The sequence below is a fragment of the Manis javanica genome, chromosome 2 (genome assembly GCF_040802235.1).
Source record: "Manis javanica isolate MJ-LG chromosome 2, MJ_LKY, whole genome shotgun sequence".
In the NCBI taxonomy this organism is placed as follows: domain Eukaryota; kingdom Metazoa; phylum Chordata; class Mammalia; order Pholidota; family Manidae; genus Manis; species Manis javanica.
This window is the reverse complement of record NC_133157.1, coordinates 8,670,757-8,697,064: the sequence shown is the minus strand read 5'-3', so window position 1 is coordinate 8,697,064 and position 26,308 is coordinate 8,670,757. Positions and strand designations below refer to the sequence as shown.

General features: G+C 42.4%; 1 protein-coding gene across 7 annotated transcripts in view; it reads left to right on the top strand.

Moving 5' to 3' along the window:
* Positions 1-26,308, top strand: part of MVB12B (multivesicular body subunit 12B) — a 179,032-nt gene that overhangs the window by 7,821 nt on the left and 144,903 nt on the right. For 5 of the 7 annotated variants that reach the window (XR_005058470.2, XM_037008152.2, XM_017658810.3 and 2 more), the window contains exon 2: positions 4,727-4,849. The exons of 1 other annotated variant lie outside the window; for it this stretch is intronic. Coding sequence is in view for 5 of the 6 variants with exons in the window: in XM_037008152.2 (XP_036864047.2) it covers positions 4,727-4,849 (123 nt within the window). In the remaining variant the exon portion in view is untranslated. Of the gene's footprint in view, positions 1-739; positions 826-4,726; positions 4,850-26,308 lie in introns of all 7 variants that reach the window. One more of the 7 variants, XM_017658811.3, reaches the window with a different exon arrangement.

Genomic DNA, 26,308 nt, shown 5'->3' with positions numbered 1-26,308 from the left:
ATTAACCCGCTGGTTTTGTCACTTCCTATACAGTAGCCCAATTTAACCTGCTCTTCCTCATTCTTTGAAATTACTCTCCTCCAAAGTTGTGCGTGAGTCACGCCTTCAGCCCCGGTGGGCAGTGCTGGCACCTCTGAGCTGGCCTTCCTGCCTGCTGCAGGGAGGCTGGTTTCTCCTGCTGTGCTTCCTTTGAAGGCAGCACCCCCTGCCCCCTGCAGTCAGTGCCCCTCCCGCAAAGCACTTTAAACTCCTCAGCCCACACCCCACCCTGCTGCTGGGCCTCCGTGGAGAGAGGTCTGAGCTCAGTTAGTTGGGTTTTGATTTCAGTACAGGAGTTGATAAAAGGAGATAAACCCCAGGCTCACAGGGCTGGGGAAATTAAACAGAGATGATATCAGGGTTCTCCTGAGTTTTCAACTGTGATACAGTAGCTTAGTTTTCTCCCAGCCTGGGGCCGGGAGGCGCACCTTTTATTCTGAAACAATATTCAGCATCAGTTAAGCCTAGTACTGCTGACTTTTAGGGATTAAGCATACAATTGTAGTAATTCTTTGATCAGCTACAAGGGAGCAGTGTGCTGTCAGTGTGAAGAGGTTTCTAGTGAAAGTTCATTTCTCTGTGAACCTGGGATGACAGTACTAGTGAGGAGCTGCAGGGCTGGGGAGTTGGGGGTCTCCCCCAGGCGTGGTTTGCAGCATTGCAGGCGGAAGCTGGAGACGGGCATTCTCCCACCCGGCAGGATTGCTGGAATTCATTGATCATGGCATGGAAAAATCCTCCTGGCTTGGAAAACACTTCCCGCTAACTGACCCCATCAAAGTCCTGGTATGTACATACAACAGACACTCATATACACACACTCCCGCCTTGCAGAGGAATCCTGGGGGCAGAGGCAGGAATAACTGCCTGGAGGGAGGCTCTGCAGCCTGGCTGGGACATCTGGCGGAGGCTGGCCACGCACTCTGGGTGGAGATTGGGATGGGGACTGGGACCAGAGGACCTGCAAGGTTCAATTAGGGGGACTAGCTCAGGGTCAGTGTTGCCACTGCACTCTCACCGAGCCCAAGAGTGGACGTGACTCCCACGTGCTGCCCCACCTTCACTCCTTACCTGGTATTTCCTGAGCACGACTTCATTTCACATTGGCTCAGTCCTGTCGTTCTGAGAAATCTCAACATTCGTTATTCTATCATCTCAAATACCGGGGCAGCTTTTGGCTTTCCCTGCAGAGACCGTCCTGGCAGCCACAGCTGGGACGGTAGAAGTTTCAAGTTGCCCCCGCCTCCTGGTTGGCCTGTGACTTCCAGCTGGTAATGGAGCCCCTGTGTGTGTCGATCGCGCCAGCCCTGTGCCATACATCAACCTATTCCCTCCTGTGCAGCACTCAGATCTCCCTCATTAGGCCTAAATTTACCTCCATCCTACACAAACATGGCCTTAGCTCATTTTTATTGTTTTAAATTATTGATGAGGGAAACGTTGAATCTTGAAACTGAGGTGTGAGGAAAATTAATCCCATGTTACTTTTATCTTCCTGTGCTTTTCTCCCCCCGTGCTTCACTTATTGGGCTACAGCTACAGAAAGCAGAGCTCTGGCATTTAAAAAAACAGATGAATGTCGAAACTGCTTTTCTGATCAGGTATCAGGTGGGATGCTGGCTCTCTGCACAGTGTCATGGGAAGCAGACCAGACTGGACAGGAGAGAGAAAGGACCCACCCGGCTCTGTGTCTGCCAGCTGCATGGCCTCTGAGAACTCTTGTTTCTCAGTTGTCTGTTTTCTAAAATGGGGCTATTACGTCCCAGTCACCTCCCAGTTTCGGTGTGAGCATCCCTGGAGAAAGAGCCTGAGAGAGCTTTTTGAGATGGCCAAGTCTTGTACAAATGCAGCCAAGATGTGTTACTGTGTCTTGTGTGCAGTTAGGATTTTGAGACAGAGATGAATGTTGGATAAGGAGCTGCCGAGGATGAAACCAGGAGTTGTTGCAAGTAGGCCTTGGTATTTTATGTTTTAAACCAGCATCACCTCTTGCCAGGCAGGTTCATGTTGGTCTTAAACACCCTGCTGCCCCCATGTCCCCTCCCCAGGCAGATTTGCTCTCTAAGCTTGCATTAATGGCCTCTTCTCCCTGTCGCAGAGGTCTGGCCTGTGACCCTCGGTGGCTGAGTATGCATGGTGCCATCCCTCCTGGCTCAGGCTCCACACAGCCCGGGAAACGTGGAGTGCTAGTTAATAAATGGCCTTTTGTTAGGAAGGTCAATTGAAGTGATGGTAGAGACGCTGTTAAAAGTAATTTGCAGTCAGAAAATATGTAATTCAGGGCAAGCTGCTTTGAGTGATTGCCTCTGCCGTGGATATCTTGGGCGTTTCTCATTAAAAGCTTCCTTTGCTCGTGGTGGTGCTTCCCCCTCTGCTGAGCCGGCCAGGGCCCTGTGCAGCCAGGAGTCATTTGTCTGTATTTCACAAAGCCTGCCTTGATCCCCAGGGTATGGCAACTGGGGGGAAAGGAAAGAAGGCGTGCATCTGAGATGGTCTGTTGCTAATGCTCTGCTCCTTTTTGCATCCTCCCATCCTGAAGGCCAGACTGAGACTGCACGCATGGGCACAGGCCGCTGGCTCCTTTGTCTGCCTCAGCTGGAGGCAGCCCGCAGCCATCTTGGAACCTGCTGCTGGGCTGCTTCTCTGGTGCATTCTGGGAGCAGCATCGAATCTTTAAGAGCGAATTTACCCGACTGCACTTGATAGCGTGCTTCAGAGCAAAAGAGAGCTGCTGTCATCAGTACCTCCTGGAGGGTATTGTGACCTGAGGATGTGAATCTATCAGCCAATGAAATATTTCTTATTTATTCCCATGCTTGCCTCCTCTCTCTCCTAGATAGTAGAGGCAGTGCTATCTTAAAAAAAAAAAAAAAAACAACTTACCTTGTGTCTTCTTTATTAAATTCACAGCATGATATTTTAGCACTGGCAGAATTTGTGCATTCTGTTAATGAGTTGTTAATTGCAAGGCGTTTTGGTAACCAACTGCAGGTACCAGTATTTTGCAAATGCAAGCACTGTTATTTTCATGTTACCAACGATAAGGGATTTTCCTAGTGAAAATACTTTCTGATCAGTTTTGCCTTTGATCAGACTGGTGCAGATACTTAATTCTAAATTTTTATTGAGGGCATACATGCACATTCATTCAATAAATATTTACTTAATGCCTATGTATGCAGGAAGCACCAACTCCTGAGTTTTATGCAGATAAATGTGCCTGGTAGATGAAATTTGGAAATAGAAAATGATGCAGTGATGCAGCATGGTATCCTGCCCTCTGCCCTAGGCTTCGGAAGTTTATTTTCAGTAGGTTTAAGTAAAGCATAACTTAGTTTGGCTTTTGTCATAAACAGAAGCTGAGAGCATGGCTGCTGCCAGGCAGAGCCTAGCCTTGATCAGAGACTTGGCTCCATTGCATTAAATCTGTTCTGGAGCCTTTTGTGGATTCCAGGGAATGCCGATTACGTGGGTGACTTACATATAGCATTCTGATTGTTCCTATTCTGGAGGCTGTCACTGTGTTTCACAGCCTCTGCCTTTTCTGATTCTAGGCTGAGAACTAAGAATATTCCTCCTGCCTGCCTAGTTAGGCAGGGTGTTTAGTTTCTTTAGAAGCAATAACCAGCCTTGAGAGATCTGGCAGACCTATGGCCAGTGGAATTTAATTGCTGCAGAAGGAGGTGGAATTTAACTTGCCCTTTTTCACTGCGTGTCCTTTTAGAAGTACTAAAAGTCATTTACATAAGGTGTTCCCTCTTTCATGTGCTTTCTGGTACACTGCCACTTGAGCTGCCCAGACCCAGTGCTCTCTATATTCTACTTGTCTCCTCCGGTCACATCAGAAGGCAGTCAGCAGCAGAATAATAATTCCACTTTCCCTCCCTTTCTCCCAAAGTGCCCAGCAAGAATTATGGTCATTGTTAGTGTTTAGCTGTGAGTAAATGCCTGCATGACCTGCAGGCTTAGACACAACAAAGGGACCCGGCAGTCCTCTCGGGAACGGTGCCTGACACCTTTCTGGCCAGTTATGCTGGGCCTGTGCCCCAGGCCTGCCAGTCTCACCTGCTTTTTACTGAATGCCGACTGTGTGCTGGGGACTCTCCAGGCCCCTCATTTACATGGCTCCCTTCCTTCTGTGTCCGTCAGCATCATGAGCTCTTGCTCGCTCAGTCTTCAGCTAGTAAGTCATGGAGCCCGGACTGCTACACCTTTGCCTCCATGCTTGGACATGTGCCTGCAAAGCTTTGCCTGCTGAACAGTCCACCCTTGCATGTGGGAGAGGCTATGAATTTGGAAGTCTGCATTCTACAAGGCAATATCATAAGGGAGAGAGATGAAAGGTGACGTGAGATTTAGCCCTGTCTTGTTTATCCTCAGAGCAGCTTCTGTTATCTGTTCAGAAGTCAGACAGCTGGACGGGAGAGTTAAGAATAGTTTGCTTTTGGATTTGAGTCAAGCCCTCATTAACTCTTTTAGCTCAATGTTCAAAGCTACTTGAGAAGAGCAGGGGCCAGAGATGACTTAATTCTTGACCTGAGGAAAGGGTCAGGTGAGGTCAGAACTCCTCTAGCCAGTTCGGGGATGTTTGCCCTGAGATCCTGGTTCTATCTGTTTGAGGTTTTGTATGGTTCACTTTAAGCGCTCAGTTTGAATTTTGTGCTTTCTTTTTCCTTTTTGGAACCAGGACCAATCAACCATGCCTGAAGTCAAAGACCTTTCGGAAGCCTTGCCAGAGACGTCAATGGACCCCATCACGGGAGTGGGGGTGGTGGCTTCTCGGAACCGAGCCCCAACAGGCTATGATGTAGTAAGTCAAGACTCACCGATTCAACAAATATTTATCTCCTGTGTTCAAGACCCTTTGAGCCTTGCGTGTAAGATGTGCTCCTTCTCCCTAGGAGCTTAGACAGGGAGGGAAAGCCCCACCTTTGGGAAGGTCTGGGGGTGTCCTGGCTTAGGTCAGGGACCTGACCCGTCTGGGCCGTTTCCAGGCCTGGCCCAGTCACTTGACCTCTGTGGTGGTCATTTTCACCTTATGTAAAATTAAGGGGTGGGATTAGTTGCGGCACTTCTAGTTGTGACATTTTGTGAAAAGGATCCAAGAGTTTGTCACAGATTGTCCTACATGTAAAAATGTCATAAATATAATGCCATATGTTTGTATAGCTCTTTACAGTTTACAAAACCATTTCCTACCCGTGAGCTCATTTGGGTCTTCCTACTTCTTAGAAGGCTGGGAGGGCAAATGGCTTCCTGTCCACTTTGTTGATGAGGAGAATCAAGCTCTCAGAAGTGAAGTGACGGAGGCCCAGTCCCTGGGAGCCCTGTCAGTGCCAGGCGTGCTCATGGCCTCAGCGCTCTGGCCATGCCGCGGTTACTTGCTCTGTGTTTCAGCAGGCAGCTGTGGCAGCGTCCCGGCTCACTGATGGCTGCAGTCAGCTATTGTGTTGTTCCAATAGATAAATTCTCATTTGGATGGAACTTAAAGGGTACAGAGCATCACCAGGAGGGTGACTAACAGTGACTGTTGTCGTGTGTGTTAGGAGATTCTAAGATTCTTATTTCACTCTCCTCATTGTATTTATGGAAACATTTGTTCATGTTCATTTGAAAATGTGCACCAAGAATACATGAGAATAAAGGAAGATGAGTCTCATTAGCCAGCACTAAAACCCTGCCACAGTGATGAGATGTCTGCCGTCCCAGAGGCAGGAGGGATGCCGTGCCTGGTGCGGAGGAAGCCCTGAGGCAGCGGTTCTCAGTCTTGGCACTGTTGACGTTTTGGGGCAGTCAGGAAAGTTTGTGTTGTGGCAGCTGTCCTGTGTGTCATAGGGTGCTCAGCAGCATCCCTGCCTCTATCTATTAGATGCCACAAATGCCCAGACATGGCCAGATGTCCCCAGGTGGCACGAGTGAGTGGGCAAAATCAGCCCCCACTGAGAACACCGTGGTGTATATTGGCCTGTTAAAACGCTCTCCATCACTTTCCTAAGTGTTTGAAAGCTTACAAACATTTTTAAAGTGAGAGAATGGGAGAATCTTTTTTGACCAAGATTTGAGTCTTACCTGCTGCCTGCTTTCACAGCCCTGTTTGAATGTATAACTTGCCATAAAATAGAATCATTAGATATGGCTTTGTGCCATAAAACTCTTGGGGAAGCTAATAAAAATGTTCCTGATTTGAGAAGCCAACGTGTCTTTTGATGAAGTAGATATGAAGCAGCAAGTCATGAATCAGGCCAGGGGCTCCGTGCTCCCGATCCCGGAGGACAGGCTCAGGATTGCGCTCCCCAGAGGGCTGACGCAGGGCTCGCTCTGGGAGCGCGGGTCTCCTCGTCTTCTCGCTGTTCTCTTTTGTTGATCTGTGTCTTTAGCATTCTGCTTGTACCTTTGAGGTCATCTCGAGTGCTTGGCTAGTGGGTGGCAGATGGCCTTTATGGTCTGGTTTTCTAAAAGTCTTGCTAAGTCTGACGGGAGCAGAATCTATCCCTATCATTTTCTCCTAACATCTAGCTCAGGGCAGAAGAGCGCAGTGTCAGATGAGTAAAATTAATAAGCACATTTCATGATTATGCTGCACCATGCATTATAGTGAAAGGTGAGCAGGGCAAGAGGCTCCAGAAGGTCAGCCTGGCAATTACCCAGCCTCCACGCTGAGATGGAGAGTGTCCGAGCTCCCTCTGAGAGCCCTTTCACCGGGAGAGGTGGGAGTCGGCGCGTCATGCTACCCGCTGGTGGACTGTTCTCAGATAAGCATCTGCTTCCCCAGAGGTCTGACCCTGAGTTCAAGGGGAACAGGGGGAGGCAGGGGGAGGAGAGGCACTTGCCATTCCTTTTATCTGAAATTTCAGATGGACTCAACATCCAAACTGAAATATAAGGCGTTTTATGGTGGCGGGGCCACAGAGATGCTTAGACAGCGGGTAGTGGCTGGGGAAGCCCTGCCGTGGATTGCGTCAGGACGTCTCCCTGTCACATCTGCTGCAGGATTAATCCCTCCCTGTGCTCAGGGTGCATTAAGTACTGTGACCACGCAGCCCTGAGAGTTAGGCACTGGATGGACTGCTGACCTGGGCTAGCATAGCCACTTTAGAATAAGGCCCTGCCGCTGCTTGAAGTAAAGGATGCCAAATGTGTTTTTATAAAAATGTAATTTTATAACTTCTCTGCAGGTCAGGGAATGCTTCTTAGGCCAGAGGACTGGGGATTATTTGCTGAACTGCTCCATTTATTGTCCCTCTTCCTGCAGTCCTCTCTGAAATGGCTTCCTGTGTCTGTTCCAGAGCCACACTCTCAGATCTTGGAGTGACTGGCAATGACGCTCCCTGCTGTCGGTGGCAGGTGGGTCTTCAGTGTCCCTGTGATGCCACTGCACCTGCCATAATGACTGTGGTGTAGGTGCCTGGTGTTTACCAGAGGTCGTACATGCTGTTTTGTCCTCTGTGGGTCATTTAGTTTTCAATGACTCTTAATGCCCTAGAAGTTCTTTATACTAAAACTCATCTGCACAAAATTAATCTTTGTTATCCAGGTCCCTCTGGGATGCTGCAGTGTGTAAGGGCATCAAGCTGGACACACTGGTGACCATTGCTGGGTGTATGTCTGTTCATTTCCAGTGAAATACGTCCTGCCTTTTACCTACATTCTTTTGCTTTTCTAAATGAGTGTTTACAACTCAGAGACTGAAGCCAGAACACTGTATTTATGAGGTGACTCTTTCTTTCCAGAAAGGAAGTGTCTTCCTTTAATAACGTGCTTTTGGTATATCCTTCCATATGATAATAACTTTTCTTTGGCAAAAACAAACAAAAAGTCAACAATACAGGGAAAGAACAACCAAACATTCCATTGTGTTTTAGTTTTAAATCGTTTATTTATCCATCCTATTTTTTGAGTACCTACTATGTGCCAGCTAAGAGCTGAGGATGTATACTGGTGAGCAAAAACATACTGTTCCTGCCTTCGTGATGCTTACAGTCTAGAGGAAGAGAAAAAACAATTAAATGGTCATACAAATAAATGTAAAATAAGATTGTGGTTAGGTGCTTTGAAGGCAAGTCATAACAGACTGTTTTGTCTTTCAGATCTAATTTTACGGGTCTATCCATGTCCCCTACTCCCAGATAGTGACAGCCCAAACCCCCTCCAACTTACTTCTGGAAATTGCTCCCTTTCTTCCACACCGGGAGACCTGCCAAGGGGCTGAAGCTTTTTCTAAGCCTTCCCCAGGGCCCCGCCTGAAGTTGCTCAGGTTCTTCAGCTCTGGCTGTACCCTGGACCCTTTTTGTTGGTGACAAATGGGGGCTCCCTTGCCTGGGTCCAGCTCCTCTGCCAGCCTGTCAGCAGCTGCTCCCACCTTTCTGGCCTGAGTGGGGATGGGCACTGCTCTCCTTTTCGCTTCCATCTTCTGTGACCTCCCGTGGTTTCCCACAGAACAGCAGAGACCAGGATTACGTTTCAGGAGAGACTTTTCTGGAGCTAATGGGGGTGAGTGAGTCTGTGGCCAGTGCCCACATCAGTCCCCTGACACCCTCCTTGCCCAGCTTCTGCTGCTCTGGGGGGGCTTTGATTCTACCTACCCCAGAACAGTGTTTAGAACTGCTGCACATGGAGTCCCAGCCACACTGAGCCTTGGCCCAGAGAAACTAGGAGATTTTTTTTCTTTTTCTTCATTCCAATCTAAGATCTCCTCCATTCCCTTCTGGAGCAACCCCATGCTACTACCCAGGAGTCTTTCTGGCATGTGACCCTGAAGTGACAGATTACCCCTAGTTAAGTTAAGGACTGTTCCCAGACGTCCAGGTGGGGAGTTCTCAAACTTCTGTGGGCCTCAGTCCTCCGGAGGATCTGCGCCCTGAGTTCCTGCGGCAGTGGGTCTGGGCTGGGGTCTCGGAGCTGCCCTCTAACCCGTTCCCTGGCTGTGTGGCTGCTGCTGGTCCAGGAGCCACACTCTGAGAAGTGCTGGTCTAAGTTAAGTCATCCTTCAGTAATCTCTACATGTGGTCAGCACACATTTATCTCAGGAAGGGCTGTGCTAGCTTTTCCTGTTGTTTTTCAGCCTCTCCTGATTTAGAGTTCAGAACATCTCTGGGGACATGTGCGTAACCTAAAAAAAAAAGGATTTAAAAACTACAAATGAGATGGTACTATTCATACTCATTGTAATTTAAAAATAATATGGGCATAGTGCTGTATCGGTCCATATAGATCTATCTCATCCTAAAATGCATATTTTAATATCTAGCTGTACCACAATTTGGCTAATAATCCCATATTGAAAGACATTTTGTTTGTTTCCTTTTTTTTTGTTCTTAATATGATAAACAACATCTTTGTGTATGTATCTTGGCATGGTTCACCGTATTGGCTCCCTAGGATAAGGTTTAGGTTAGAATTACTGGGCTTGGGGTATTAATTTTTTAAATTTGATAAGTATTGCCAAATGCGTCCCATAAAGGTCATGCCATTTTGTGAGTTCCTGTTCTCAAGTGAGTGTGAGTAAAATGGATTTTGGGGGGATGAACTGACTGAATCACTCCCCCCGCCCAGGCTTTGTGCCCGAGCTCCTGTCCTACTGGCACCTCTGACACATGGGCATCTCTCCCAGACGGAGGGCCTGAACAGCAGTGGGCACCCTTGTTTCAGCGGGAGCCGTGGGTCTTCCCCCAGAGGTCTCCCGTCGCTGATAGCCAAGCACAGGATCACACGGAGGTCCGGACTCCTTTCTCTGATGTCCACTCTCACCGCCTGCTCACTTCTTCTCTGGCGTCATTGAAACCTCTCACTTTCTCATATTCAGAATAAGCAGAAATTTGGGACCGTCATGCCTTTGAACCCACAGAATTCCCGTACCTTCCCACTTTTAGGGTAAAATTTTACTCACCCTCCACAGACTGGTTTGAATAGCTTCTTAGTGAAACTTTTCCTGATGTCACTCATTCATTCATTTACTCATGCATTTGTTTCACAAAAGTTTACCACCTGATATGTGCAAGGCACTCAGAATCCTAGGATTGTGGGTGAAAGGTGAGAGACGAGGATGAGCAGGTGAATGAGGCCGGATCACAGCAGAGGCAGCGTCAGGTTTATGTTTTAAGAAGTGCACTTGGTATGTGCAGCCAGGGAAGTACCAGAGGGTATAAGTACTGAGGCAAGCCGATGGGTTTGGAGGCTTTGTGCTAGTGTGTGTGTGTGTGTGTGTGTGTGTGTGTGTGTGTGTGGCGGGGGGGAGGGTGTCTAACCACTGGCAGTGGAAATGGAAAGTGGGTGGGTCTGAGGGACATGGAAGCATGGGACCTGGGGACCCAAGTACATGTTCTTTCCCAGAAAAAAATTGATTGACTGTTGGGACGGGGGGAAGGTGTGAGGAAAGGGAAGGACCAGAGTGACACAAGGGTGTCTCGCGGGGCACCTGGGTGGGTGTCAGTGCTCCCTGTGGAGACAGGAGCGGGGACAGCCAGGCGGGAGGGTAGGCGGAGGATGAGCAGTTCTATTCGGGACGTGCTGAGTGCAGGGTGCTTGGTGACCCCTAGGACATGTCAGGCAGCCTGAGTCTGCAGGTCTGTCAAGTAGTCTGGGTGTGGTCCTCACAAGGCAGAGACCGTGGTGTGAGGTGTCCTGGGAGATGGTCCTGCCGCTTCAGCCTCATTGTCGGAGGAAGTGCTTAGGGATGGGTATGAAGGGGGCACTCCCAAGGGGACCAGGGCCAGGCATCCAGAGAGGTGGGTGGAAAATTCATAAGAAAATAAAGGAAAATGACTATTTCCTGAAGAAGAAGAGATGGTCACTAGTGTTCAGAGTTGCCTACAGGTCAGTGAAATAAGGTCGATAGGTTTCTTTGGGGTTTAACACCAAGGAGGTGGTTGTGAACATGTTGGGGGGCTCAGAAGCAAGATTGGAGCAGATTTGAAGGGGTCCATCTGAAGTGGGAGGGAAGCAGACATGCCACGAGGACGGACGGCCTTTAGAGAAGGGGAGAGGGCGGGCGGGCAGGCGCTGGACGATGACATGGGATCGGGAGCCTCGTTTTCTTCATTTACAGGTGGGACGCTGCTGCGGGTGTTTCCGTGATGATGGGAAGCAGCCAGCAGTGAGGGAGGGTTGATGACACAGGAGAGAGGGGCCATCTGCTGAAGGCCCAGGAGGGGCCAGAGGACTGGGCGGCCAGAGCCTGGGCAGGGGGAAGCAGTTCTTACTCCTTCTGCCTCTGTGTGTGGGGAAGTCAGCCTTGGCCACGGCCTCTGACCACCACGTGGCCTCTGTGGGCTGCACAGGGGCCACTCCTCCCACCGCTTCCACCCCCTGTTCCTCTGTGTCTGCACTGTGTCTCCTTTCAGCGCTCCTGCTTATTTCTGAAGCTAATTAGACAACAAAACATTGCTTCAGAACTGTTGTGGACCTGTTTGGTTTATGCCCTAAATGTATTTGGGATTTTCTAAATAATTGGAATTTTCAAATGCTTGAACTGCTGAATGTGAGGGGCTTTGGGGATACTGGAAGAGATCGGCCCCCCCTCCGGGCTGTGGGCTATGTCTAGGGCTCACAGAGGGGGTAAGTTTAAAATCCTAAACCTGCAGATGAGGTCCTACTTACAAAATGGTGAAAGAAAAACATAATCAGCTAAATGCTGAAGTAGGTTCAAGCAAGCTGGTGTTTTTATACAGTGCTCAAGAAAGTAGGAAAAAAATGGTATGAAGAGCATGCATGCAAAGACAGGAACTGTATCTTATTAAAAAACATATGGTAGATGTCAAGTGAAAAATGTGGGACATAATCATATGTCCAGTCTGATCACATCACGTTCATCTCCAGAAAGCTGAAGTTGTGGCGGGGGCCCCAAGAAAGGCAGGAAGCCCCCCCTCGTTCCTCATGGCCAGAGAGCAGTGAGGGCCCAGGCCTCAAGGAGCCGCCCCTCCAGGAGCTCTGTCCCCTTGAAGCAAAGCAGCAGCGGGGCCCCTGTTCCCTCCCACACAGCTTGCTGTCCGCGCCCTCTCCCAACCGCGAAAGAACCGCAAACTGCGTCCTGCCTGGCATGTGGGTTTATTTGCAGAACCAGAGCTTGTTTTGATTAAAGGCACCAGGTGTTTCTCCCTTTTGTTTTGTTAGAAAATACGTTAAACTGAGATTTACCAAAAGCACGGAAAGTGGTTTTATGACCAGCCCTTGGGCCTTTGTTTCCTGTGGCCTGGATTAGCAAACTCTAGTAACTCCGGCATCTTTCCTGCACTTCCCCCTTTTCCCTGAAGAGCCTTGGCCTCAGGGAGCGCAGCCGCGTGGAAGGATGTACACGGACCACTTACACTTAGCACAGAGCTCGGCGTCCAGGGGGCGTGCGAGAAGCAAAAACACGGGCTGGGCTAGAGTGATTCTCCCGGGAATAGTGGCTTAACCGGTCTCCTTCTAGGCCTCTTTCCCCCACCAACGATGCAGTTTGGATTTGACACAAAACCTTTATTCTCACTGATGATGTACTCCCATGGTCGGTTCATTTGGAAAGGAGAGGGCCTGGGGAACAATGTGATGTTCTGCTCTTCCCCCTGTTCACTGACACTCCCTGTTCATTTAAAGAGCTTTCTGACAAAGGCACCCCAACTAGGTGGATTGATGGAAAAGATGAGGGACTTCCTTTAATTTTTCTTTGATGTTTTTCAGTTAACCTTTTTTGGGGGGGATCATTGTAGTTGCACATGTAATGATGAGAAGTAATATGGGGAGATCTTGTTTTTACCCTTTTTCCCCCAGTGGTAACATCCTGCAAACTCTAGTACATCACAACCAGGATATTGACACTGACATAGACAAGTTACAGAACATTCCTGTTTTAAAATGTGCCTGGAATTTTATTTTTATTCAGGTGTATTGAGGCCAATAGATCAGGAGACAGTTGCCATTGAAAAGATAGTTCGTTCTCATAGTTGCCAAGGGAAGGGGTGCCCCATGCCTGCAGGACCACAAGGGGCAGCCCCAGGACTGGGCAGGAAGCAGAGAGAGAGAAGGAAAAGCGTGGGCTGTTTTTCTGAAAATTTTTATCACGAATGGATGTTGAATTTTTGTCAAATTCCTGTTCTGCACTGATTGGTATGATTGGTTTTGTTTTTTTTTCCTTTAGCCTGGTAACATGTTTGATTACACTGATATTTGAATAATGAACCACCCTTGTATCCCTTGAATAAATGCCACTTGGTCATGGTGTATAATTGTTACTCATCTCTTTGCTAATATTTTGTTAAGAATTTTTGTGTCTATGTTTATGAGGGGTACTGGTTGTAATTTTTTTGCACTATTTTTGTAGATTTAGTAGTACTAGATTTATAAGAATTGGAAAGAATCCTTTCCTCTTGTTTTCTGAAAGAGATTGTTTAGAATGGGTGTTAATAAAATGTTAGGTAGGATTTAAATTAGAATTCCCTGGTGAGATTTTTCTGGGCCCAGGGAGTTATTCTTTGGAAGTTGTAAAATGGCTAATTCAATTTCCTTATGAGTTATAGATATTTTGAATAATTGATTTCATATTGCGTAAATTAGGGTAGTTTGTGTTTTTCAAGGAATTGGTCTGTTTCATCAAAGTTGTCAAGTTTCTGTGTGTAGAATTATTTGTAGCATTTCCTCATTGTCCTTTTGATGTCTTCAGAGTCTGTAATCATATTTTCTGTTTCTGATGTTGATACTCTGTATCTTCTCTCTTTTCTCCTTTGTCAGTCTTACTAGAAGTTTGTCAGTTAACCTTTCTAAAAAACCAGCTGTTTGTCTCAATTTTTCCCTGTTTTTGTTTTCAATTTTATTGATTTCTGCTTTTATCTTTATTGTTTCCTTCCTTCTGCTTTTTTTGTGTTTATTTTTGCTCTTTTCCTAGATTCTTGAGGTAGGAGCTTAGATTATTGATTTGAGAATTTTCCTTATTGCTAATGAATGCGTTTAGTGCTATGAATGTCCCTCTTGGCACTGCTTTAGCTATGTCTCACAAATTTTCATGTTTTATTTCCATTTGCATCCTCTTCAGTGTTTTTTAAAAATTCCTCTTAGATTTATTTGAACCATGGATTATTTAGAATTGTGTTGTTTAGTTTCCAAGCATTTAGAGATTTTCCCTTAATCTTTCTGTTACTGATTTCTTGTTTGATTCCATTGTGATTAGAGAAGTGATTTGTATGATTTCAGTTCTTTCAAGTTTGTTGAGGTTTTGTTTTATTGCCCATAAAATAGTCTATTTTGGCATATGTTCTGTGGTCACTTAAAAAGACTGTGTATTCTGTTATTGAGTGGAATTTTCTTTAAATACCAATTAGATTTTCTTGGTTGATCGTATGGTTGTGTTCTTTCGTATGCTTGCTGATTTTCTATCCAGTTGTTTAGTCAGTTTTTGAGAAAGGGGTGTTGCAAGTCTCCAGCTATAATTTTTGGAATTGCCTTTTTTTCCCTTTCAGTTTTATCAGTTTTGGCTTCACATGTATTTGCAGTACTGTTGTCTGGTACATAGACATTTAGGATTGTTACGACTTTTTGGCATATTGACCACTTTATCATTACATAATTTCCCTTTCTATCTGGTGATTTTCTTAGCTCTGAAATCTTTTGTTATTTGCTATCAGTATAGCTACTCCTGCTTCCTTTTAATTAATGTTTTCATGATATATCTTTTTCCATACTTTCACTTTCAACCTGCCTATAACATTGTATTTGAAATAAGTTGCTTGTAGACAACATATAGTTAGATCATGTTTTTAAATTTATTTTGCTAATCTTTGTCTTTTAATAGATATAGTTAGACCATTTGTATTTAGTGTAATTTTTGATATGTTAGCGCTTAAATTTGCTATTTTTTAATTTTTTGTTTGTTCTCTGTTTTTGTTTGTTTCTGTATTCTTTTTCCTGCCTTCCCATGGGTTACTTGTACATTTGTTAGGATTCCATTTTGGCTTATTTAAGTGTTGTTGAATTTTTCTGTGTGTGTATAGATTTTTTAATGGTTGCTCTAGGTATTACATTTTGTGTGTGTGCGTGCATCTTATAACAATCTACTAGTACTGTCTTCTTACTAGTTCAAGTGAATTGGAGAACCTTTGCTCTTTTATATCCCTTTACTCTCCCTTAGTCATATTATTGTCTTAAATATTTCCTCTTCATATATTTAGAACCATGATTGACAATGTTATATTTTTTGCTTCTACCATCAAATGTAATTTAGAAAACTCAAGAGGAGAAGGAAAGTCTATTTAATTTACCCATGTTTTTGCTTACCAAGTTTTTTCTTCCTTCCTAATATTTCAGAGTTCCTTCTTTTGTCATTTCTTTTCTGTTCAGAGAACTTCCTTTAGCTATTCTTTTTGATATATCTGCTGGTGACAAATTTTGGTAGTTTTTTTTTTAATCATAGAATATCTTTATTTCCCATTTATTCCTGAAAGATATTTCACTGGATATAAGATTCTGGGTTGTCATTTCTTTTAACACCTGAAAAATCATTTGCTATTTCCTCTGGCCACAAGTTTTCTAATGAGAAATCTACCATTATTTGAATTGTTTTTCCCCTGTAACTCAAGTGTTGTTTCTTTCTCAATTAAAACCATTTCATTTGTCCTAATTTTTGAGGAGTTTGACTCTGATGTGTCCTAGTGTGGATTTATTAGGATTTATCCTGTTTTGAGTTGGCTTGCTTCTTAACCCTTAGATTTATGCCTGTTGCTAAATTTAGGAAGTGTTTAGCCATTATTTCTTCAGGTACTTTTTTATAGCCTCACCCTCTTTCTCCTCTCCTGGAACTCCAATGACAAAAATGTTAGATTTTGTTACAGTCCCTCAGGTCCCTGAGGCTTTGTTCATTTATTGTTCAGTGTATTTTCCTTCTGTGTTCCTACTGGGTAATTTTTAGCCTGTCTCCCAGTTCATCAGCTCTTTCTTCTCTCTCTTCCACTTTGCTGTTGAGCCCATCTGTTAAGTTTGTCAGTCATTGAATTTTTCAGTTCTAAAATTTCAATTTGGTTCCCTTTTAATTGTGTATTTATTTGCTGAGACTTTCTATATTTTCATTTTCTTTAAGCATGTTTGTAACTTCTCAGCGAAGCATTTTCATGGTGGTTGCTTAAAAATTTGTTTCAGATAATTCTAACCCCTGTTTTCCTGATTTTGGCCCCTATTATTATTTTTTAAATTCAGTTTGAGATCTTTCTGTCTCTTGGTAATTTTCTTTGATGAGGGGGTTTTGATGGAAACCTGGAAGTTTTAAAGATTATGTTGTGAAACTGAATCTTATTTAAACCTTCTTTTGGCTTCTTTTGATGCTTCTCTTCAGGAAGAAGAGGGGAAACTATGTCTTTACTGCTAGGAGGAGTAGATGTCCAGTTTCCCCACTTGACTTCCGTTGACACCCAAGGAGTTGGGGCTCCTTGTTACTTCTGGGTGGGAGTGGGAGTTCTAACTCCCTACTCAGCCTCCACTCACACCTCCCTGAAGGAGTGCTTCATTACAGCTCCCCCTGTAGCCTCCACTGCCATCACAGGTTTGGGGAGGTTGCCTTGTTAATTATTGTGGTAAAAGTCCTGACTCTTCACCAGCCTTCTTCAAAATTACCCCACTGGGAAGATGGAGGGACGGGGGAAGGGGTGCCTTATTCCTGCCATGTGGTGTGAAAGTCTTGGCTCCTGACTTGGCCTTCCTGACACTGTCTTGGCAGAGGTGTTGGGATGCCTCCTTGTAGCCTGGAGAGAGTGGGTGTCTAGGCTCCCTACTCTGGCTTTGCTGGCACGGGTCAGGGTGGTGGCAGCAGTATTTCATGTAGCATTTGGCTGGGATAGCTCTGTTATTGTCTAAAAGTTTCTCTTTTGCTAGGATGTCCCCTTGGCTAGGGAAAGCAGGCTTTTGTTGGGGCGTTTTTTTGTCTGTGCCTATTGCTGTTTCCGGGTTGCTGGCTTCTTTAGCTCCAAGTCAGTGATGTGTGGGGCAAAAAGAAACCCACAGCACTCACCTCTGTGCTGTTCCCTGGGCTTTGAGATCCCTAGCCGTCTGCTACCTTCTCTCACCTTTCAGAGCCCCCTTATATTTGTTTCATGTAATGGCCAGAGTTTTTAGTTGTTCTCAGTAGAAGGAATAGGGAAAAGCTCCATATTCTTGGAAGTGGAAGTCCTGGCTTACTTAAATTTTCATTAATTTAGGGTTAACCAGAGAATCTGGTTTATTTCTAAGCCCATCAGAAATCTTTCTAGAATATTTATGTTTCAGCCTTATTACATATATAGGCTATAAATATGCTACTACATGCTTATAAAATACTTGCTGGTTACTTCTTAATGTCTACAAGACTTTAAATGCTTCAGGGTCACCTTTCTCAATTTTTGTGGCCCATGTTTATAGTATTATGCAGCTGTTGCATGAGAGGTGGTGTGTATTTGGAAGAGGAGATGTGGCTGGAGTTGAGAATTGTGTGTGGTGAGCTGTATTATTGAAAGACAGAGATCACTGAAAGGGAGAAAGAGTTGATGAGATGTCTCCAAAAAAGGATGATGAGACTAGAAGGAAGTATCTAGTCTAGTTCTTGAAGTTGGCAGATATCCAGGGGATCTAGCAACCAGTTCTATTCATTAACTGTTAATTATTTGTAAAGTATTGTTTTGTTTTAATAGGTAATTATTATTAACATTTTGGTCTATATCCTTCCAATACTTTTTCTGTGAATGTGCAAATACCTATATATGTATATATATATATATGCCCACATAATAGAGGATGTATAATTTAGTAGCCAAAAGCATAGACTCTGGAACCTCCTACTTGGATTCAAATCTTGGCTCTGCCACTTATTAGCTGTGTGACTTTAGTCAAGGTACTTTATCTCTTAGTGCCTCAGTTTCCTTTACTCATAGAATTCTGATAAGGATTAAATGTGCTTAAAGTTCTTAAAATAGTGACTTGTATTAGCTTGAGCTATGCAAGTGTTAGTACATAATTATTATTATTTATACATATGCTGTACATAATATTCCTTGACTTTTCCTCTTTTCCTTAACGTATGTAGGAAATCTTTCTACGTCATGACATATCAACCTCATTCTTTTTAATGGCTTTTTTTCACTGTTTAGTAACTTGTTAACCACTGCCCTGCTGATCAAAATTTAAAATTTCTTTGGCCTTTGAAAAGCTAAGTATCCCTGTATATACATTGCTGGCTGTATGCTAATGGACCAAAGGATATGTACATTTTAAATTTTAGTTGTTCCCTCCGAATAGCTTTCAACTGCTTTTCTGATTTGTATATACTCCCAGTAAAGGGTACACAGAAGTTTCTATTTACCGTCATTGTTGTCTTCACTCTTTATTATCAGTCTTCGTATTTTTATTTTTCCAAACTAGGGGTTATTTTTGTGAATATGCAGTGCTGTTATTAGTAATCAGATTAAGCCATCTTTTTGTGGTTGGCCATTTGTATTTTTTCTTTTTATTTCTTGTTTTTTAGTTGACTCCTTTGGTTGGTTTTTTCTCACTGATTGTAGGATTCCCTCATAGATCCTATTAATTAGTTCTTTGCCTGTTATATATGTTCCAAATACTTCTCCCTCATACTGTCATTGTTTTTCAGCTTTGTTCATTATATCAAACTTTGTTGATGTAAGTTCATCTTATCAGTTTATAATCTTTATATAGTTACATTTGTCAATTTCTTTTTCTTAATGCTTTAAAAGTTCTGTCTAGATGCTACAACTAGTAGGTGAAAGGTTTATGAGAAACAGTGTATTTACATAGTCTCAAAGTATCTCCCACAAAATACTTAATTATAAGTGGGGAAATCAAGCTTGTAAAAGGTAGGGAAACCAAGCAGATACCACCTTAAGCAAGTGACCCAAGGTAACATTGTGAGTCAGGTACATGAAAGACACAGCATATAAATAAATATATGCATATGTGTGTTACACAGATATGAAAGAGAAGAATAAAGCAAATGTGGTAAAATGTTAACATTTTAGGGAATCTGAGTAAAGGGTATACAGGAATTCTTTATATTATTCTTGTAACTTACCTCTACATCTTAAATTACTTCAAAATAAAAATTTTGTTTTAAAGTTAAAGATTAGGCAGTACCTGCCTACCCCAGGATTATGGAAGCATTCATATTAGTAGCTAATACTTACTTCATTTTGTAAATTTGGCTTTTTCAACAGCTGGATTTTTGTTTTGGGGTGTAGTGCAAGGTGGCGTCTCACTCACTTCCCCACACGTGCAGAAGCCTGAACACCATCTTCCCCTGTATATACACAGGCTTGTGTTTTAGACTGTTAAAAGCTCACTTCCTGTCCCAAAGATGGAACTTAGCAGCTTTTCCCTGAGGGATGACCCTTATGCAGAGTTAGGCCCTGAGGTAAACAAAAATAAGCTGAACTGCCACCTCCTTCTGACCCCTGCTGACCCCCAGCCAGACCACCCGGGCTTGGGGGCGGCAGGGGAGGAGAGGCTGATCCCAGGGGTCTTGAGAGTCGCTGGGTGGGCCTGGCCTGCGGGCTGGGGTCGTGGGGCCAGCAGCTGCACTCCAACAGGCCCAGGGCAGGGTATCAAGGACAGCCTGGTTAGGTCAGATCACACCCTAAGCACAGAGTGCTGTTAGAATTCAGCCTTGACTTCTGTATTTAAGTTATTGCATAAGGACAATGTTGCAACATCTTGGTTACAATTTAAGGCCTGCAGGCATCACTGATTTAGGAAGCAGTCTGGTAACCACAGGGAAAAATCTTGTTGCAGGCTGGCATTTATTTGGGCCCCAAAAGAGGGGAATTTTCCAGACCATTTCTAGGCTCTATTCTATTTCATTAATCTATTTAGTCTATTCTATAATAATGAACTTTCAGTTCTGAACCTTTCGAGCATTTGGGTTTTTTTTAGAGTTAGCATTTCCTTGATTTTCTAGAAATTGAGGTGAAATCCCCATAACATAAAATTAACCATCTTACAGTGAACAGTTCAGTGACATTTAATACATTTCACGGTGCTGTACAGCCATTAACTCTACGTGCTCCACATTTTCATCACCCCAAGAGGAAACCCCACACCCATGTATTAGTTGCTGGACATTCTCCTCTCCTCCAGGCCCTGGCAAACGCTAGTCCGGTTCTGCCTCTGTGGATTTACCTGTTCTGGATATTTTGTGTAAGTGAAATCATATAATATACGACCTCATTTGTTTGGCTTCTTTCATTAAGCACAGTGTTTTCAAGGTTTTCAGGGCATGTTTCGAGACCTGATAGAGCCATTTCCATCCTCTTCTGCTCTCTTTTTCAAAGACTTTTGGTTATTACAGCATATTATCTTTTCTAAAACAACTTGAGAATCAACTTCCACAAAGTATTATGTTTTTGACTCTCAGTACAATTGCACTGAATTAATAAGTTGACTTGAGGTAAATCAACATATTTGCAATACTGAGTTTTCCCATCTAGGAACATGGTTTGTGTTTCTATTTATTTAGGTCTGGTTTTCTGCCCTTGTGTGAGGTTTTATAGTGTTGTTCCTCATGTCTTGTCGCCTCTGTGTGTGCTTATTTGTTTCTGTTATGTACTGTGTGTTCTTTTTTATGTACTTACTGAGATATGATTCACCTACAATATACTGCATATATTTGAAGTGTTCAATTTGGTGAGTTTGTATACATGTATATGTATACACTTGTGGAACTATTATCACAATCAAGGTGACAAGCATGTCCATCACCTCAAAAATGTTCTTCATGCCCTTTTTTAATGCATCCCTCACTGCTCAGACCCATCGCTAGGAAATCACTGGTTTGCTTTCTTTTACTGTAGACCACAGTACAATTTTTAGAGTTTAATATAAATTCTTTTTTTCTTTTTGTCTTTCTTCTATCAAAATATTTTGAGATTCATTCATATTGTAGAGTATTGGTAGTTAGTGTTTTCTTATTTAATAAATAGTAATACTTCACTGAATACTTACATGACAGTTAACTTGTTGATGATTATTTGGGCTGTTTCCATTTTGGGCTATTAAATATAAAGCTACTAAGGTGAGTGTCGGTGCCAGAGGTTCCTAGCTCTGGGCAAGTTCACTCTGGATTTGCTGAAACCAAATAACAACAATGGAATATTGAGGGTGAAAGGTCTTATATGAAGCTTTATTTGTGGTGGCAGGTGGAGTGGTAGAATCCTGTCCACATCAGGTAAGTCTGCAGTCTGTCTCTGCCAGCTGCCTCCACCTGCCACGCAGAACACTGGGTGAAGCTCTTTATATGGCAACACAGCTTATAAAGGCTCATTGCCAGCACATATGTAAGCATGCACCTGTGCAGTAGACCAATTACATCATTGCACATGTGCAGGGGGCAAGTAGGTTAGGGTCAGGTGAGGATCCTGGCCATAGGAACTTCTGTTTTCCCTACAGTGAGCATTTCATAATGTATGAAATTGTTGAACGACTATGTTCACACCTGCAAGTAAAATAATACTGTACATCAACTATACTTAAATAAAAAAAATAAAAATAAAGCTGCTGTGAACATTCAGATACAAGTCATTTGTGGACATGCACTTTCATTTCTTGTGTGTAAATACCTAGAATGGATGGATGCTGGATCTAATGGTACATATATGTTTAACATTTTAAGAAACTGCCAAACTATTTTCCAAGCGCTTATATTTATATAATTTTACATTCCTACCAGCAGGACGTTGGAGTTCTAGTCATTCCATATCCCTGTCAACACTTGATATGTTCTTTTTTTCTTTATTTAACCATTTTAGTGGATGTGTAGTGACATTTAATTGTGGTTTTAGTTTGCATTTCTCTAATAACTAATGATATGGAGTTATCATAACTTGTGTTTTTTGCCATTACTATATCTTCTTGCATTAAGTGTTCAAATTTTTTACCCATTTTTTTGTTGGATCGTTCATCTTATTATTCAGTTTGAAGAGTTCTTTGTATATTTTAAGTAAAAGATTTAAAGATTTTTCTCTATAAACACTTATAGAAGCTTTATGGTTTTAACTCCTACATTTAGGTCAATGGCTTATTTCAAGTTAATTTTTATGTACAGCATGATATAGGGATCAAGGGTCACTTTTACATAGAACTGTCAGTTTTTCTAGCACCCTTTCTTTGAAAGACTCCTTTTTTTGTTGAATTGCTTGGCTCCTTTCTCAAATATCAGTTGATCATGTATCTATAGGTATATTTCTGGACTCTATTCTGTTGATCTGTCTGTATGCCACATATATCTGTCTATATGCCAAAATCACACCCTTTGATTACCGTAGCTTTATAATAATTCTTAAAATCAGGTAACCCTCTAACTTTATTCTTTTCAAAGTTATTTTGGCTATTCTAGGTCCTTTGAATTTTAATATAAGTTTTCGGATCAGCATGCGGGTTTCTACAGAAAAGGCTTGCTGGGATTTTGACTGGGATTTTATTAAACATATGGACCACTTTGCAGAGCATCAATATCCTAACAATATGAACTTTCAGATTCATTAACATGGTATATCTCTTCCTGTATTTAAATCCTCTTTAATTTCTCTCATCAGTCTTTTTTAGTTTTCAGTCTACAAGTCATGCAGATCTTTTGCCAAATTTATCTGTTAGCATTTCATATTTTTGATGCTATTGCAAATGGTATTTATTTTCATTTTAATTCCATTCTAGTTCATAGAAATACAGTTAACTGCTATATATTGACCAGGTATTCTGTAACCTTGATTAGTTCTTGTAACTATTTCAAATATTCCTTACAATTTTCTACACAGTCATGTTGTCTATGAATAAAAACAATTTTACTTTTCCTGTCCTATATATCTTTTTAGTTATTTTTCTTACCTTACTGTATTGGCTTTAACATCCACTACACTATTGAGTTGAAGTGGTGAAGGCAGACATCCTTGCCTTGTTCCAGATATTAGAGGAAGAGCATTCGGCTTTTTTAACATCTAAATATAGTGTTTAGCTGTATAATTTTTTGTAGATACTGTTTAATAGGCCTAGGAAATATCCTCCAGAAGGTTTTTATCATATATATGGATTTTGAATTTTGTCAAATGTTTTATCTACAGCTACTGAGGTGATCATATGATTATTTAGTTTTAGTCTTTGAATATGATGAAATATACTGATTTTAAATGAAATGTGTTTCTGGGATAAAGCCCACATGAACATAATATATTATCATTTTAATATACTGTTAGATTCAATATCCTAATACTTTGTAAGGACATTCTACGCATATGTGAAGAGAAATACTGATTGGTCTGTGGTTTTCTTTTCTTATAATGTTTCTTGTCTGGTTTTGTATTAGGTAGTGCTGGTCCCATGTGATTTGGTAAGCATTCCTTCTTTGCCTGTTATCTGGAATAGTTAATGTAGAATTTTTATTATTTCTTTAAATGTTTGTAGAATTCACCAGTGAAGCTGTTTAGGGATGAATATGGGAAAGTTTTAAACAATTCAAGTTTTTAAATAGATGTAGTGTTATTCAAGTTATCTGTTTTTGAATGAGCTTTGGTAATTTGTGTTAAGGAGGTTTGCTGCATAATTTAGGCTTTCCGATGCCTGAGCTTAAAGTTGTTTATAATACTTCCTTATTATCTTTTTAATATCTTTGGAATCTGTAGGTTATCCTCTCTTTCATTCCCAATAATGGTAATTGGTGTCATCACTCTTTTTTCTTGATCAAGCTGCATAAGTTTTATCAATTTTATTGATCTCAAAGAACTAGCTTTTGGTTTTATTGATTTTCTCTAACATTTTTCTGTTTTCTGTTTATTATTTTCTTTCCTTTGCTTACTTTGCATTTGATGTTCTCACATTTTCTTATGTGGAAGTTTTAAATGGAAGTTTGACTCATTGATTTGACACCTTTCTTCAATTCTAACATAAGCATTTAATGCTATGATTTTCCCTCTAAACTCTGCATTAGCTGTATCCATCAAATTTTGATATGTTGTGTTTTATTTTAATTCAATTCACAATACCGATTTCCCTTTTCATTGCTTCTTTGACCCATGGGCAATTTAGATATATGTGGTATCACTTCCATACATTTGTGGGTTTTCTAGAATATTTCTGTTATTGACATCTTATTTAATTCCATGTCATCAGAGAACAAACTCAGTTTTATGGCCTTAGAACAAGAGTCAGTGAACATCTTCTTTAAAGGTCCAGAGAGTAAGCATTTAAAGCTCTGTGGGCCATGTATGGTCTCTTTTGAATGTTAATTTTTTTAAACCCTTAAAAAAATAGAAAACTCTTTGAACTTCATAGGCTCTACACACACAGGCTGTAGGCTAGATCTGGCCTCTGTGCTTGAGGTCATCAACCCCAGCCTGGACTATGACTTTTCTTTCAGGTAAATGTTTCATGTGCACCTGAAAAGAATATATATTATGCTATTGCTGCAGTTGGAAAATGTCTGGTCATTATTAAAATAGTTCTTCACTTGTTCCTTTTCTGGAGCTCTAGTTACATGTATATTAGACCACTTGATATCATCCCATAGCTCAGGTAGTTTAATAAAACACAGGGAAGGAAATAACAAAAATAAAATCAGAAATTGGAAGTAAGAGGAAAGGAGGGGAGAGTTGTTAATTGAGAATCAATTCTTTGTAAAAAGCGTAATAAGCTTCTGGCAAATGTAGTAGGAGAAGGAAATAAAGTATAGATAAGCAGAATTTAGATCAGGGAAAGGAATGTAAGAGTGTAAAGACATTTGAGGACCATAAGAGAATATGATGAATGGCTGTTTTATGCAGCCCAAGTGACTAAAATTGAAAATCTTGATGAATTAAATCGTTTACATGCTATTTAACAAGAAATCCTCTAGCAAACCAATATCAAAGGAAGAAATTGGAAAAGTTGTTAAAGAATTATTTCCAACACAACCACCAGGCCCAAATTGTTTTAAGGTAACATTTCCTAAAATGGTCATGGAACAGGTAATTCCCACATCCTGTAAACTATCTTAAAGCTTTGAAAAAACAGGGGAAGTGTCTCAGTTTGTTTTATAGAGCTAATTTAATTGGTAATTGGTATTGCTATTGTGAATGGTACTGTTTTCTTCCATTGTATTCTATAACTTATTGTTGGTTATGTTTTTACATATTTTGTATAGAGGAAATGTGATTTTTAAAAAACATTTATGTCCAGCAACCTCACTGAATTCTTCATTTCTGATTTCCCCTCCTCTTCCTTCGCTCTTCCGTGACCTCATAGTCTAGGATGACAAGTTTGTAAGGTTTATGTGATAGGAAATTATATGATTGCAAATTCCACTGTGTTTGTAGAGGGGGCAGATGAGGGGGGAGTTTGAGAAGGATTGACCTGTTGCCTGGATACATTCCATTAGCTGTTCCCCACTCTCCTATGCGGAAGCCTGCTGTTTGTCTCCCACTGTGCCTCCCTAACTCCAGTTTAACCTCCAGTCTAAGTAAAAGATGAGATTCCTCACCTGCTTAGCATTGCTCTTTGGCTTTGTTTTTAGATTCAGAGGCAAGTTCATTTTACTTACTACTGAATGCCCAAGCAACTAGCACTCAGTGAGTGTGTAGCAAATCCATGGACGTTGCTGGAATCTAAGCTGTGTTTGGATTTGCCCATCCCACCTTTGTAGCCCTCATGATGCCCCCTTGAACTCCGAATGTTCCCTAAATGTGCCGTTCCCGTCTTGCTCTGTGCTTTCATGCATGCACGCCATCCCTCTCCTTGTGGAGTTAGGTTCCCACATTCAGTATCTTGATCATGCCTTTACTTTCCTCTGTTGCAGCTCTCACCACTCCAATACAGAGGCTGGCTAGTGTGTGCACCCTGCGTGCTAGGGCCCCTGGAGGCCGTGGAAGGGCGTCTTTCATAGCTCTACCCTCAGCCCCCAGCATGGCGCCTGGGTGCATACACCCCCCACTAGGCATGTGAAGAACGCTTACTGAATTGAATTAGCTGGCTCCTTTCTGTTTTGCCTTTCGACGTGTGGGATATTGGATGCCAACATCCAGCTAAGTTATGTTCGTGTTAAACATGAATTGAAATGCAATTACAGCTGGCAATGTGGTTTGGAGCTGAGTAATAGAGTAAATAAGAAGGGTGACTTCGTCACAAGTGCCGGTTCATCTCCTTGGCTTTCTTTCCTCCTGTCATTGAGCGTGACTCATGAGCAGCACGAGCCCAACTGTCTTCTCTTAAATCCCATCCCTTTAACTCTTCCTGTCCTCCTTGTCCTGTTGGGTCTCTTCCAGGCCCTCTGTTAAATCCAACCAGGAGCCCTACCCTCAGCCCCCAGCACGGCGCT